The sequence below is a fragment of the Trematomus bernacchii genome, unplaced genomic scaffold, assembly GCF_902827165.1.
Source record: "Trematomus bernacchii unplaced genomic scaffold, fTreBer1.1, whole genome shotgun sequence".
Classification (NCBI taxonomy): Eukaryota; Metazoa; Chordata; class Actinopteri; order Perciformes; family Nototheniidae; genus Trematomus; species Trematomus bernacchii.
This window is the reverse complement of record NW_022987582.1, coordinates 6,083,281-6,098,121: the sequence shown is the minus strand read 5'-3', so window position 1 is coordinate 6,098,121 and position 14,841 is coordinate 6,083,281. Positions and strand designations below refer to the sequence as shown.

General features: G+C 40.4%; 1 protein-coding gene across 2 annotated transcripts; it reads left to right on the top strand.

Annotated features, from left to right (window-relative positions):
* Positions 1-79: 79 nt before the first annotated feature.
* Positions 80-8,624, top strand: zdhhc18a (zinc finger DHHC-type palmitoyltransferase 18a). Of its 2 annotated transcripts, XM_034127773.1 has the most exons (10): positions 80-692; positions 893-1,053; positions 1,282-1,431; positions 2,452-2,589; positions 2,704-2,755; positions 3,634-3,736; positions 3,831-3,943; positions 4,419-4,524; positions 5,738-5,808; positions 6,446-6,624. In XM_034127773.1, exons 1-9 carry the CDS (start codon positions 457-459, stop codon positions 5,777-5,779), a joined length of 1,101 nt encoding a protein of 366 aa, XP_033983664.1. In that variant the 5' UTR covers positions 80-456; the 3' UTR covers positions 5,780-5,808; positions 6,446-6,624. The 2 variants fall into 2 exon arrangements, with proteins under 2 accessions (XP_033983664.1, XP_033983663.1); XM_034127772.1 differs by lacking the exon at positions 5,738-5,808 and having other exon boundaries at positions 6,446-8,624.
* The last annotated feature ends 6,217 nt before the right edge of the window (positions 8,625-14,841 follow it).

Sequence of the window (14,841 nt, the reverse complement as noted above, 5' to 3'; positions counted from 1 at the left end):
TGATTGCGTAATTACAAGTCAGCAGCTTGCGTGCTTACGTCAAACGTCCACATCCTGACGTACATTGGCTGACAGCAACAAAAAAAAAAGGAAATGTGAACTGCTGCAAGAAGCTCCAGCAAAAACCGTGTTGGATTTTATGATAAAGAATTTAACAAAATGAGTACTTTATTTGATGACAGCCTTTATTTGAACTACTAAACATGGTAGTTAGCCTTGAGTCATCCCGGGAACTGATTCATATTGTTAAAGTCTGCTACGGAGAAGAATGTCTCTGCTGGTTCGCTAGCTAGCTTTCGTTAGCTTTCAGAATGGACAACTGAACGCTAACCGAACAGGCAAAATACCAACCTACAATGACTTAATCTGGAGACAACAGTCTCTCGAAAACGTGGCGAGAAGGGAGAGTTTTTTGTGTGCCTTTAGTTACCTTCGAGCCGTGTCGATACTGTTTACATGATGAAAAACTGCGAGTACCAGCAGATCGACCCGAGGGCGCTGTCGGTGTTGCCTCAGTCCGCACAGAACAACACCGAGAAGACGGTGCAACGGTCGCGGAGGAAATGGGAAGTATTCCCGGGGAAGAACAGGTTTTTCTGCGATGGACGGATCATCCTGGCCAGTCAGAGCGGTGTCCTTCCTCTGACACTAGGCCTTATTGTTGTCACGTGTGGCCTTTTCTTTGCATTCGAGTGAGTAACTAGACATTTTCTTTTGTATGACTGTTTCAAGTGAACCCTGAATGCAACATGTCATGTATTTTACTAATGTGGAAGTTGAACAATCTTCCTGCTTCATACTTTCATCGCAGAGTTTCGTGACAACATACTAAGGGATTAAATGTGGTTTTGACTAGTGCAGGCAGACACTAACAAACGTATCTCTTTTCCAGTTGCCCATTCCTGGTGAAACATCTGACCGTCTTTATACCTGTGATTGGTGGGGCCCTTTTTGTGTTTGTGGTCTTCTCCCTGCTGAGAACCAGCTTTACAGACCCAGGCATCTTACCTAGGGCTACCCCAGATGAAGCAGCAGACATAGAGAAGCAGATAGGTAAGGCACAACATGGAGTTGCAACATCACTGTGGGGCAGATGGGGTAAGGGAGCTTTGCCATATGGGGGATCTCTGAGTGTTTGTGGTTGAACTGCCTACCAAGACCTAAGCAGCTTACTCTCTACCATGTATGAAGACAGCAACAGCCAGACATATCATTTGTGTGCTTAATGGGTAAAATCAAATGTGCACGTCCCATTGAGTCTGTCCCCTTCTCTATTTTAAGATACCTCAGGATCCTCTACGTATCGCCCCCCTCCTCGAACCAAGGAGATCCTCATCAACCAGCAGGTGGTAAAGCTCAAATACTGCTTCACATGTAAAATGTTCCGCCCTCCTCGGACCTCCCACTGCAGCCTGTGTGACAACTGTGTGGGTAAGGATGTGGTGGGAAGTCACCACTTAACTGCATTAATTAAACTTAACAACTTAATATCAGTGCCATGGGGAACATGCCATGCAGACTGTTTGGCTGCCAGGTTTCCACTAGTTTGCTACGTGGAGCGCACCTTCCTACTATAGTGAAATGTACCAATCAAAAAAGTTACATAGAACCACAAACCAACATACTCTTACCTAAAGTGGGTGGCCTTAAAAGCATTAGCCTGCCTGGAAAGTCTGTCCTGCTCACATTTTCCCATGTCTGTATTAAGACATTCCTCACATGTATGTATGTACATGTACGTACATGTGGGGATCCATTTTTGCTCTAGTCATTCCTCCTCTTTATGCTGACAGCTAAATGATCTCCCCCTCGCATGCTTCCCATGAAACGAATGCGCGACACATCTTACAAACCTCGTTCAGTGCTAGAATGTTTAACTGAAGCGAGTGTGATGCTTCTGCATTCAGAGTTAATCAAATCATGTGGCTTTCATACAATGTTACAGTAGTTTAAGCAAAACATTCCCTCTGTGTGTTCTCCTTACAGTGTTTACTTGTTTGCCTGTGTTGGAATGATAAAAGCATAAAGAGGGGATTTTATACTAAAGAATGTCTTATTTTAAAAGAGGCCGTTTGGATAAGTCTAACTCTTGCAGCCTCACATTATAAGATAAACTTTGCAATACATTTGGGCACAGATCAAGGATTGTCCTTCGAATAATTTACATCAAATGAGGAAGGGATCTCTTTTTGCGCCCCAAATGAACAGGTGGAAGGATTACAGCAGTTTCAGTAATCTCATAGACACCTGATTACGGTCTTAAAATGTTTTGGATCTATCCTTTTACTGAACCAGGAAAATCATAATTTGATGAAAAGGCCCTTATAGTACCAGGGTAGTGTTTCATTATTGTTTAATATACAACACATTTGGCATCAAGCCGTGCTTAGAAACTTTAAAACTACTATAAACTTGCCTCTTATCTCTATATATCCTGTTTCCCCCCCTCAGAACGGTTTGATCACCACTGTCCCTGGGTGGGAAACTGCGTGGGCAAACGCAACTACCGCTTTTTCTACAGCTTCATCATCTCTCTGTCTTTTCTGACATCTTTCATATTTGGCTGTGTCATAACGCACATTACCCTGCGTAAGTATCCTCACAAAGTATTAAAACATAAAGCACTCAGTATGATGTTTCTGTCATGTTATCAAAAATCACTTTAAGATAACTTTATTTCCTATTTGTCCTTTTTCTCTCCAGGTTCTCAAGAAGGTAAAAGCCTCGTCCAGTCCATCCAAGAGAGCCCTGCCAGATATCCTTTTGTAGATACCAGCTCTCACATCATCTGTTAATGAAATAGATGAGATCTTTTATATATTTGCTTCTTGTTTATGTCGAGAAATAACACAAGTCACGCCGTTGACAAGGCATTTCCTGCTGCGTCTCAGTCTAAGCCCACGCCTAATAGGATCAGAGAGTTAGCATCCAGCAGAGCAATGCTTTTAGGCAGATGGCTTTGCAGAAGAGGGTTTGCTGCCTCATGTTCTCGTGAGATGAAGTTAGAGGTAAATATAGCCGGCAGAACTACAGAGATTTGTTATTCACAGTCAGGGTGTGGGTTAATTTCTACATTGAGCGCATGATATGCATGGCATTTTCATGAATTCAGAACGAATACTCCCATTGTCCTTACTTGTTATCTCATAGAGCCAAAGATCTGATTTATTTCTGTAGCGTTTGAGACTTTAACGCTGTAATGCGTCTTTTAGCCAGTATAAATATCACATGTAATTTGGAACAACGTGTCCATGATTAAGGATAAATATATCTCAAAACAAATGTAAGCCAACAAGATACTGTCTAGACTTAGGATGAATGATTCTCAGAAGCAACTAAATGTTAGCAGGGAGACCCCATTGTTTACATAATGGTCACAAATTGGTAGTTTTTTTTGTAATAACTAACAGTGTTGCGCCGGTATAATTTAGAGGAACTTTTATTTTACTTATGTAATTCCATTTCTTTTACATCTAGTATTTTAATATTGAAAAATGGTCTGCCATTATCTGAGAAGGTTTTGTTTAATTTGCAGTACAATGACTTGCCTTTATGCGTTTGTTTTATCGCCATCTGCCTTAAATAATTATTGTTAATGTTGATATTACCAATCCTTGACTGATCCGTGTGCACTGTGGTGGAGTTGGTGATTTGTTTCTTCTCCATCTGGTCTATATTGGGCCTCTCAGGCTTCCATACATACCTAATCGCCTCAAACCTCACAACAAATGAAGACGTAAGTATTCATGCACCTTAATGATACAACCATGATATTTGAGACTTCATCCATGAACTGACAGCTTACTTGATGTACCGTACTCACTCTGCAGATTAAAGGCTCCTGGTCAAGTAAAAGGTGTGCAGAGGAGTCTGGGAACCCGTACAGTTACAACAGTATCATAACAAACTGCTGTGCGACCTTATGTGGCCCCATGCCCCCCAGGTGAGTGAATATGTCCCCGTCCTTTAAGCTGAGACTTTTTACATATATTTAGTATCAGTGGAATGCTTCATGAACATTTTATTAAAGATGGCATGACATGTACAATCAACGTTGGAGTAGAAATCAGTAAAATGTGTAATTTAAAAATGAATACGTACCTGTTTTATGTACTATTTCAAGTTTATTAAGGTTTAGACAAAAGTCTGGAATCAAACCATCAGTTCAAAATCAACACAACTCAATTTATGCATGGCTATACATTTAAATCTCACCCAAAAAGTCTAAAAACAGAGGGGTATATGTTCACCCTTTGTGAAACATATTGGTTTCTCTCTCAGTCAAGATTCTGCAGTTCTTTTGTATTGCATATTAACTGTATGTTATTAATCATAGTGTGGGACATTTGTGTCAGTCTGCTTGTATTATTTGTTTTTATGGATGTAAGTGCACCCTCTCATAACCCTGTGATCTGTAGTCTGATTGACAGAAGAGGCTTCCTGTCTCTCGACGAGGCGATCCCTGCTGTGTCGGCCTCGGAGATAGAGCTGCCTCCCTTCACGGTCAAGAGCGACGCACACATGGTAGGATGAAGCAGCATGTGGCCCCTCCTGAGTCCCGACTGTCCCTTAGCTCCTGTGTTGTTGTTGTTGTTGTTGTTAGGCTGCCCCTCCCACCCTGTGCCTTCTCCACTCTGTGTGTCCACTCCTCCATCCTCCAGACTTCAGTTTCAGTCCCTAAAGTAGAGTTGAATATGTGCCCAGTGTTTATGAAAGACGTGGATTCTATATTGTTTGTAAAAACGTTGTGAATGTCGTGAAAGGTAGTCTCTAACTAGACTGGACATCTGAGTTTGCGATGGCTTAGAACGCCAGATATCCACAGTAGAAAGGCTTTATAACATCTACTGAAGGGTGTGATCATGCTAAAACAATACTGCTGTGCCTCTTGTTTAAACTTTAAAAACAAAATGTCTTGGGAGCCTCCTGTAACAATGTTTGGCACCATTGAGCAGGTACAAATGTGAGAAAGTGGACACAGAGTTGTAAGAGTTTTTACAGTCAGAAATGAACCATTTGTTCACGTGATGGTGAGTTGCTGAGTCCCCCTGCTGCAGATATATTATTTGTGCTGTGGGACATTGAACACGTTCGTTGTTGCACCTTTTGATATTTGACTTGTGTTTATGTTTGCTCACTCTTTCTATCCGACATGTTGCTGCATCTACCTCCTTGTTACTGTACTGCAGGGTTTGCTATGTTTTTTGTGAATGTGTATGCACACAAAGGTCTTAATAACTGCTTTTTTCCTAGAACATGCAAATGTTTAATATCATATTATGTATTTGACTCAACAGCACTTTATCACAGATCATTTGCCACATGTGTCCAATACATTTGTCATTCAATATGGTCAGCATATCATGTCTAAGACGTATTATCAAAAGCTATATTGCTTTATTTTCTTAACTACACTTTTGCTTTCTTTTTTACGTACCTATTTTATTCACCTAAAAAGTGTTCTTTAAAAGTGTTAAATAAACATAACTTTTGTATTTTGAGATTTTGGCCTCTGTTTTGAATTTACTTTGCCTCTTCATTTTTTCAAGTCTTCATGTGCCTGACTTGGGATTTTAAGATGTTTTGGAACAGTTGTATTTTCTAAGGTAATTATATTTATTTCAGTAGGCATAATTAATGAACATAAGGGTTTATTTGTTATAAACATTTGTTTCCTATGCCTGTTACGTCATTGCTAGATCTGACACTCAGTGTTGTACTGTATCCACCCTGCTAGGAGGAGAACTGTCAGGATTTTGCTTTGTCCTGCACAGCCTGAAGGGCACTGCTGCATGTAGACGGTCGATGGTAAGAGTAGGGTTCAACAATAAAGCATCACAACATGTCTTCACTTATCATTCACCGTTTGGGTTTGAAACTGCTGTCATCTTTTATTTTCTAAGTTATTGCATTTTTTGCTTATTTTTGTATTTGTCTATGCTTGGGATGGGTTCACTGCCTCACCTGTGAGTGTGCATGCTTCACTATCATTCACTCCCGTCTCATTAACAATCGCTCTAAATCACTCATGTTTGAAGCTTCTGATCTTACGCTTGTCCTCCGTAGTTAGATGAGAGGTTTTTCTTATGTATCAAGGGCTTTATTGTGTATGCATGGAGGTGCCAGAAATACAAGTCTGCATAAACTGTATCTCTGTTTCTACTTTTATCAGAGCCAGAAGAAAAACAAGAGGAAGCAGCTTCTCCACACATTTCCCTCTTAACCTGTTTCATTGTCTGCATCTAACTCACTTCTTCCATGTCTCTCCATTTGAGTCTCCCGCTGCCATCAGTGCTATCACCGCTTTCACTGTGCTTGAAAATCCAATCCTTTTAATCATGTTGCAGAATTGTCTATATATGTTGTTACTGTTGATACAGCTCTGCCTTTTATAACACCAACGGATGATGTGTCTTATTCCTTTATTTCTTCCCTCTCCACACAGTGCACTCAGAGCACCAAGGACGTGCTGGAGAGGATGGTCCACTCGTACGATGTCCATGGGCTGTGCCCCCCAGCAACCCCAAAGACCACCCCTCTGGACCTGGAGGTTTCCGGCCCGGCAGCAGCTTCCTCTGAGCCTTCCCTCTCCGCTTGGTGTTTGCCGCAGGACCCTCGCCAGCCTGTGGCCCCCCCTTGCCCCCCGTTCAGCAGAAGCAACAAGAGGAGAGACTCGCTGCACTCCATCAACCCAGCCTTCCGCCTGGCCTCACCCTCTCCATCGCTGAGCCGCACCACCTTTATTCTGGGAGATGCCCCTGACAATGGCTTTATCCCCCTGCCCTGAGTACTCCCAGAAACCAAAAGAGAAGAAAAGGGATCAGAGTGTATGGCTACAAAGAAACTTTTTATAGTGGTTGTCATTCTATGTGTCGCCGTTAAGTGAAGATGACATTCTGATGAGTTGATTAAAGGGACAGCTCACCCCAAAATTTAAAATACATATTTATTCTCTTAACTGTGGTGCTATTTATCAATCTAGATCGTTTTGGTGTGAGCTGCACAGAGTTGGAGATATAGACAAATCGGCCTTCTCTAAAATAAAACTCAAATGTATGGCACTCGGCTTAAGTAGCTGAAAGCTCCAAAAAATTACAGAAAAACACAACAGCAATATCTATTTCTGGAATGCATGACCCAGTTACTCATAATGACTACAACTCATGAGGCTAAAGACTGTCTGCTTGAGATGCAACTCACACCAAAACACTGGAGATTGATCCAAAGCACTACAGGTACGTGTATAGGTAAATGTACATTTATTTCAAAATGTTTGGGTGAACTGTTAATTTACTCACTTTATGTTCTGTGAGGTTTATCTGTGTCCTATACGTGTCCTTGAGGACGAAGTTAAATCTTAGTTATACTTGGAAGCACAATGTAGAAATATTTTTGCAACACCTTTCCACAACTTCCACATAACCTCAATCCATACATCAGCACTGCAGTGTTTGAGTTCCTGCTAATATATTATGCAAACAGGTCTTTAAATCTGAGAATACAGACACAATGAGTACAGTAAGTACTTACAGTTTGAGTGAGGATGTACAGAAACAGAAGCTTTGATTTTCTAAACTGGCTGAGAATTGAGCCATTTCCGGATAATCAATTCTAAAGTTGGCCTTATTTCACGTCACATCATTTCCTGTCATGTAGAGCTAAATCGTTCCAGGGTGATCTATGTTGACAGTGTTAAGATTAATGAGGACTCAGTTTGAAGAAGGGCAGTTTGTTCTTTGTTTTATTATTTCCACATCAGGGTCTTTGCTGTATTTGGTCATCAGTTCTGCATATGTTGTATATCAGAGGCTATGAAGGTAAGTGGTTGGTATATTTTTTGTTTTGTTGGGGTGAATCCCTTTAGGAGACTATTATTGAAAGAGGGATTTTTAAACCGAGTTAATTTGTTCTGTTTTTCATTTATGACTGGAAACTCCATGAAAAATTACGTTTTTTAATTGCCACTTTGTTTGATCAGATGTTTTGGATGTTAAAACCAGTATTTCATTTAAATCCAAATCAATTTTCCCGCTACACCCCTAGGGCTTGATTTGCAGTATTTGTCTCCACACACTGTTTCCTGTTAAAGTGATTCAATGGGATTCATTCAGTGCGAGTGTGCATCTGTTTTTTCTTTGCCTCAGGCCACAGACTTATGTTGCCTGTCATGCTGTTTGGTGGTTACAGCACAGGCTCAACGTATGCAGCGTATACAAGCAAATTATTGTCACAGGAATGTTGATGAGGTCTCTTTACATGTCTGTTGCTTTTTTACAGTATGACGCTCTGTCTGAGATGGTGGAGTGTGACGTGAAACCGCAGGAGTTAGTTTGTGCCACTAGAGGGCAGCATGTGATTGCAGCCCAGTCAGAGGACACTTTAGTGACATGACAACCAAGGCCTTTTGATGTTTCATTTATTTTTTGTAGTGGAGTGTTGAAGCTGTAGATAGTTTGTTAGGAAACGCATCGCCATAGTGAGTGGGTCGTTCATTTCTGCATCAAGACCCATAGGTTGTGTAGACATTTACAAGCAGTGCTTGTATGGACAACTTGTTTGTATTTTGTAGGATGTAACAGTGGAACTGTAACATTTTGTCAATAAAAAAACATCACATTTGTTGATTCTGTGTTTTTCTGTAAAATCTACACAAAAAGAGCTTTGCATGCAACAGCTTAGTAATAGCAAAACCTTGTGTTCACCTTGTTTGAACTACACTTCAAACCGACGCCAATGAACATATAGAACAATCACTGATATTTGGCTTTGTCATTCTGACAGCTGGAAACCATAAAGACATACATGTTGACCATGTGCTCATCCGGACAAAGATCCACCAATGAAAAGCATCTGCAGTGTGGATGCAAGTGGACACAGACCTGGAGGAGAGGATAGGAATATATATCTTTGTGGATACAAAATGTGGTGCAACAAGGTAACAAAACTGCAAGTTCAATGTACAGAACCAAGGAGGCAATAATACAAAGTGTGTGTTCAAACATATAATAATAATAGATTTATTTTGTTAGCACTTTTACAGGTGCTCTAAGACGCTTTACAGATATAGTATCTCCCCAGAGATGCTCTCCCACTGTATAAGATGGGATATGACTGGAAATAGCCGCATAAAATGTGAATGTCATCATCACAGTGCGGTGGACTTTATTCTCTGCCCAGGGTTATACTTTTTAGGACGCCGTTCTCTGTAATTATTCAAATTGAAAACTGGAGAAAATAGCCTAAAAGCCAGTGATCACAACGGATGGACCTTGGCAGCTGAGCTCTCCGTCTGACTGCACTCAGCTCTTCTGGTCTCATAAAATCGTGAATGTGGCCGAAAGGTTTTTCTAAGAGGTCTGCATGTGGCAGCTGGTGTCTCCTGTTTGAAGTTATTCACCTTTCCAAAAGTGTGATTATAATTGGCAATTGAAGGTTGTAGCTTCTTAATGCCAAATAATTAACTTAAATTGACACAAAAATGTAATTGGTTTGAATGCAATTTCAGTTTTTCTTTAAAATACTTAAAAAAAATGTAAATAAAAAATGTGAATTGGACCTTTTTAGGGCTGTTCAAAAGAGAAAAGTTGTAAATACATTCAGGAAGAAAAAGATGAGTAAGGCATACACTCGTGCTTAAGCTGTGTCTGGATTCAGACACAGGATGTCATGGTTGCAAGGCACAGACCTTGCAAAACAGAACAACATTTGTAGTGAAATATAATATCCTTAATGGATTTCTCAAGATATTTATGAATCTATTACATAATTTGACTTCAAAAGACTCCCTGCTAAGGCATGAGAGTATATCAACCTGTGTATCTTAAAGGGGACCTATCATGCAAAATGCACTTTTGTACATCTTTTTATGTCCCCGGTGTTCCAGGGAACTCACCAAGTGTCAGAAAACACAACCCTCTCTATTTTCCTCCATACCCAAATCTCTAAAAAAGGGGCTGCAACGGATCTGATAAAAACTGATCCAGATTTGAACACTGTCCTGACGTCAGGACGGTGGCGCTACGGCAATTGGGCCAACTCCACCAATCAGGAGGAGACAGCCACGGCCATTGCCGTTCGAAAGCGCTGGAGACGCTGTAGTACATATGCCAGGCCTGTAGATGGTGCTGTTCTCACAGAATCAGATGAGTTAAAATTACAGCAGCATAGTAAGTCATCAGTGTGCAACGGGTTTATTTGTCAGCAGTGTTTACATGAGGATTTGACTTAGTCTCGCTTGAGTGTAACCTGCTCTTTAACCCCAACTGGTGTGGCACAGGGACAGAGAGGCCACCCAGTGAGTGGCCAGCTTTACTGCTGGGTTTTGAAAATAAGAGGGTGTATTTTATTCAAAAATATGACTTTATTTTACTTTACAAAAGGAGTTTGATGACACAGATTCTTATTAATAATGGATTGCATGTATGACGGCTAAGCTTTGTCTCCTCAGTAGATACGTGGTCATTATATAGATTCAGCCCAGGCTCCATTGTCCAATGTGACACTTATTTTTTCAAACAGACAGTAACTGAACATCCAGGAAAGCTACTTCTTTCACTTAAAACTAATAGATTCCAGCTCTTCTAAGAAATATCTACTACCAATTTACCCCCGGCCGTCATCCTCTCTGTGACTCATTGTGCTCGTTCCTCTTAAGCGAGCCATGTTTGGCCCTGCTGTCATGCGTACAGCCGTGTGTCACACTCTCACAAGTCTTCTCCTCATCACTCGCTGGTGTGCCCAGAGCAGAAGTGAAGCACCTCTGTGAGCACAGCAGGTGACTCACAGTCAGGCCTGCTGTCAACATCACTTGCTGCTGTGATTTTGGAGAGCTAAAAGTGTGCTGTGTGCTGGGCAGTGAAGCTGGATATAATTAACCCCGCCTGTACTGAGCAGGAGAGCCAGCTGCCAGAGTTTGTTGCCACTGCCAGTGAAACATGAAACAAGTGAATCCTGTGGGCAGCGTGCATGTGGCAGTGAGGATTTCTCAGTCCTGGATGTTGAATTTGACACAACCAGTGGTGGACAGTAGATTAGTACATTTACTTAATTACTGTACCTACAATTTGGAGTTAATTGTTTACTTGAGTATTTTTTTCCTGCAACTTAGGACTCTACTTTCACTATACAACTAATACATACTGTGCTTTTAACTTTTTGAAGACCGGGTTACTTTGAAGTTTTATAATCAGTTTTGAAATACAAAATATAATCAACAAATTATTTATCGTGTATTTTACTGTACTGGTTAAATACTAAAGCTATACCCTGCAGTATATATGGTAAAATGACAAAAACATCTGTCACATTAAAGAGGTTAAACACATGAATGCATCTATAATTGTAATTCAGTAGTATAAAAAAGTGAAATAGGTCGATTGTGCATAATAATTGTTTTTTTTTATGCAGTATTTGACTGCAGTAGTGCCATTTTTCCCAACAAAAAAAATGCTTCTTCCACCACTTAACATCAAAAGTCCTGCACACATCCACAGTTTGCAACTCATTCATCGTTGCTGAATTTAAATGCAATAAATATTTTTCCTCAAAGAATATCCATGGCAACACCAGCACGCCTGGCTGTTGAGTTTGGTCAGTACTTATCCATGTTTGTGGACTGCTTTTCCAGGGACGTCACTGGGTGGCAACATGTTTGTGTGAACACCTCCAGTAAAAAGCCCTGAAAGCCTTTTAGCACATCCAGCTAATGATAGATTAGTTGAGTGTTATCCCTTCATTGGTTTGTGTATTAGGGTTTGTTGACCCATCCAGTTTGTTGAAAGATTAGAAGTGCACGGTTACAGATCTGACTGTAAAGCTCACTATGCACACGATCATTTTATGCAACTGTTACTGTTGCTATGCAGTCTTGTAGGTCTTTATATCTCCTAAATAATCATAAAACAATTTCCACTTTTTCAAGATACCATAATGTGCAACATTTCGTTTTTCACTTTTTTAAGCATGCAGATTAGATAAGTAAATAAATTAAAAGACGTGAGATATAGACGTAAGTTTGCAGTGGAAAAACAATGATTGTGCACGGCGAGGTGGAAAGAGCTCCCCATGGAAACCTGAATATGTGCCATGGAGCTGGATTAGTGTACCAGGGTACCACAGGGTCAGACCTTATCACTGCAGCCATTATCATGCTCACTGTTTGATAAGGCCTTAATCAATCCGCTAGAAAATTGTTTGGTTGCTGACAGATTATTTGTTATAATAATAGTCTCAACTGCCAACAGATAAACCAGCACTGTTTTTTGAGCAACAGTGGTTCGACGCCAGAATAACATTTGGATGATTGTTTTTCATGCCCACAAACATCAACGCCACGGCAGAACAAAAGAGAAACATGTGTTGGTTTTTGCAGCAGACGGGAATGTGCACATCTTTATTAAAATATAATACTAACCAGGTAGATCTATCACTCTAATCATGGCAGTTTCTGGAAGGAAACACAGTCAGCACATTGTATTATATTGGATGAATTCATGCTGTATTTGAGAACTGTAGGGTTAAGGAACAATCATTACAAGAATCAGAGGAAAGTAAGAACTTTTTTAATCAAAATGCATAAATGTATAGTTGTTACTTTGCAGATGATTTAAAAAATCTTCAATAAGCACATTGCATTGCTATTTGGTAAATAAAACCTCCTAAAAGTATACAAGTATTTCTAAATGAGCTCTACTGCAGCTATTTTTCAGTCTTTACTTTTCTTACATATATCTTTTCATATAAGTGTATTAGGCAGCCATACTGTGAAAATGCAAACATTGTAGGAATGTGGTTATGTTCAGATGAGAGTTGTGATGAGAGTTGTGCAATGACCTAGTTGTGCTCTGAACGTCGTGCGCTCGTGCGCTTGGTTATGGCCCAGGTTTATGAAGATACGACAATAAAGTGAGGGGGGGAAAGAGGTGGTGCAAGGTGACAGAGAGATAGATGCTGAGTCACTGAAAGGGCAAGACCAGACATATTCCCAGCATGTTTGACTTATAGCAAAGGTCTCAGTGCAGCTTTTCGAGTACAGAACGGGTTAATTTTCTCCACATTGCTTATCGCGTTTACCTAAGTTACTCAAAAGGAAGTTAAGTAAAGGGGAGAAAGGTAGAACAGACACACAGAGGGGTGAGTTTTAGTTTAGGTTTGTAACTGTAGAGTCAAATGTTTGAGACTGTGGACTGGCCTGCTGAGGCCTTGTTGTTGCCAATAGCTCTACAGTATGTAACTGAGAGCAGCTTTTGGCCATGTGTGCAACATGCCTGCCTCATGCCTGCTTTCAGTTACAGCAGCACTGCATACATCTCGACCCTTCAACAAAAAGCCTTGCGTGAATTTTTCAAAACTATGGAAAACAAACCACATTTGATTTAGTTTGACAGCTTGTTTTGTTATAAATATCCACAAACACCTGTCATGAATTTGCCTGTAAATCTGATTATGCATCTATCCATCTAATAAGTGCACTTTGTTCTTTTTGATATTATAAAGCTTTTTTTGTAGCTCTTGGAACATCATGCTGGCTCTTTCTGACTCGCGGCTACACGTTGGGATACACTTTTGACCGATCCCATAATCCTTGTAGGAGGGTTTAAGAAATCTGGAAGATGATCAGAGAAACGTACTGCAGACATGTTTTTATTAGTGGCTCAGAGGTTTTAACCTGACTGTTTTCGGAGCAGTATCAGTTACGCGAGTCAAGCTGTGCTGGTACCATCTTGACCTTAACTGACACGTCTCTGAGGGAGCTGCTCCATATCTCTGCTGTGCTTAACAACAAAGGCTTCCAGTGAATTTACACAGTTTCCAGACCTGTTACACTCTTTATCGCCCCTCGGCCTGATTTCTCCCAGCTACTGGAAGGGGGAGCGAGGAGCAGGATTTCTGGGAATGAAATCAGAGCTCACTGCTAAATAGGGGTTCCCTCTCACTTCTGGTAAATGCTTTAGAGAGCCGGTTCTTCTCTGGTAGCTTTTAATACGCCATGTCCACACCATGTGTTGAGAGAATTAAAGAACATGTTTATTTTATAAGCTTTTATGGTCACATTTAGTTGACTCAGCGGTATCTGCACATTGTAGGCAGCTGTCAACTTGTTCCTACGTCCCTGCAGTGTAGTTGGTAGCAGAATCCTAGCAGAGTGAGAACCCACTGGGAATCATTTGTCTAATATCACCAATGCTGAGCGGTGAAGTAAACTGGGGGTTTAATTTTCTTTTGTGGATTCAACATTGTAATATGCAACAGGCACCCTAAATGTCCTGTTACAGAGGGTGTGGGGATGTTGCACAACATGTTATAAGCTCCAGTTAAGGAAGCCTATCCAAGTTAGCACGTTCCAGACATACATAAGGAGGTGAGCGTATTTTATTACCAGGGCCATACCTCTCTCTCTTCTACATGTGCTCCTCCATAAGCAGAAATGAGTCACATGTGATAGATCCATGTGCTTATCTGAGAGTTTGAGGAAAAGAAAAGTAAATATATATATATTATATTCACTATACAAATTGTACGGTGTCCTTGGGTGTCATGAAAGGCGCCTAAAAATAAAATGTATTATTATTATTATTATTATTATTATTATTATTATTATTATTATTACTATAGATGCAGGACAACATTTCTCAGTTCTACTAAGCTGAGAATTGATTAGGGAAATAAAGCTTGAATTGCACCCTCTGAAGGAATTTCTTATCTTTCCTTGATGTGCACCTCTGTATAGATTCATGTTTCTTAACAACAAGCCAATATTGACCTATGTTCTTTCTCTTTCTGTTTTGTATTTGACATCTCTCACAACTTCAGACTCAAAATGTTCTTCTTTCCTTTTTACTC

Coding starts and splice junctions, on each gene's coding strand:
- zdhhc18a (XM_034127772.1), top strand. CDS start 457: ATGATGAAAAACTGCGAGTACCAGCAGATCGACCCGAGGGCGCTGTCG. Junction 1,432..2,451: donor CCTGTGTGACAACTGTGTGG/GTAAGGATGTGG, acceptor TCCCCCCCTCAG/AACGGTTTGATCACCACTGT. Junction 3,737..3,830: donor ACCTCACAACAAATGAAGAC/GTAAGTATTCAT, acceptor CTCACTCTGCAG/ATTAAAGGCTCCTGGTCAAG.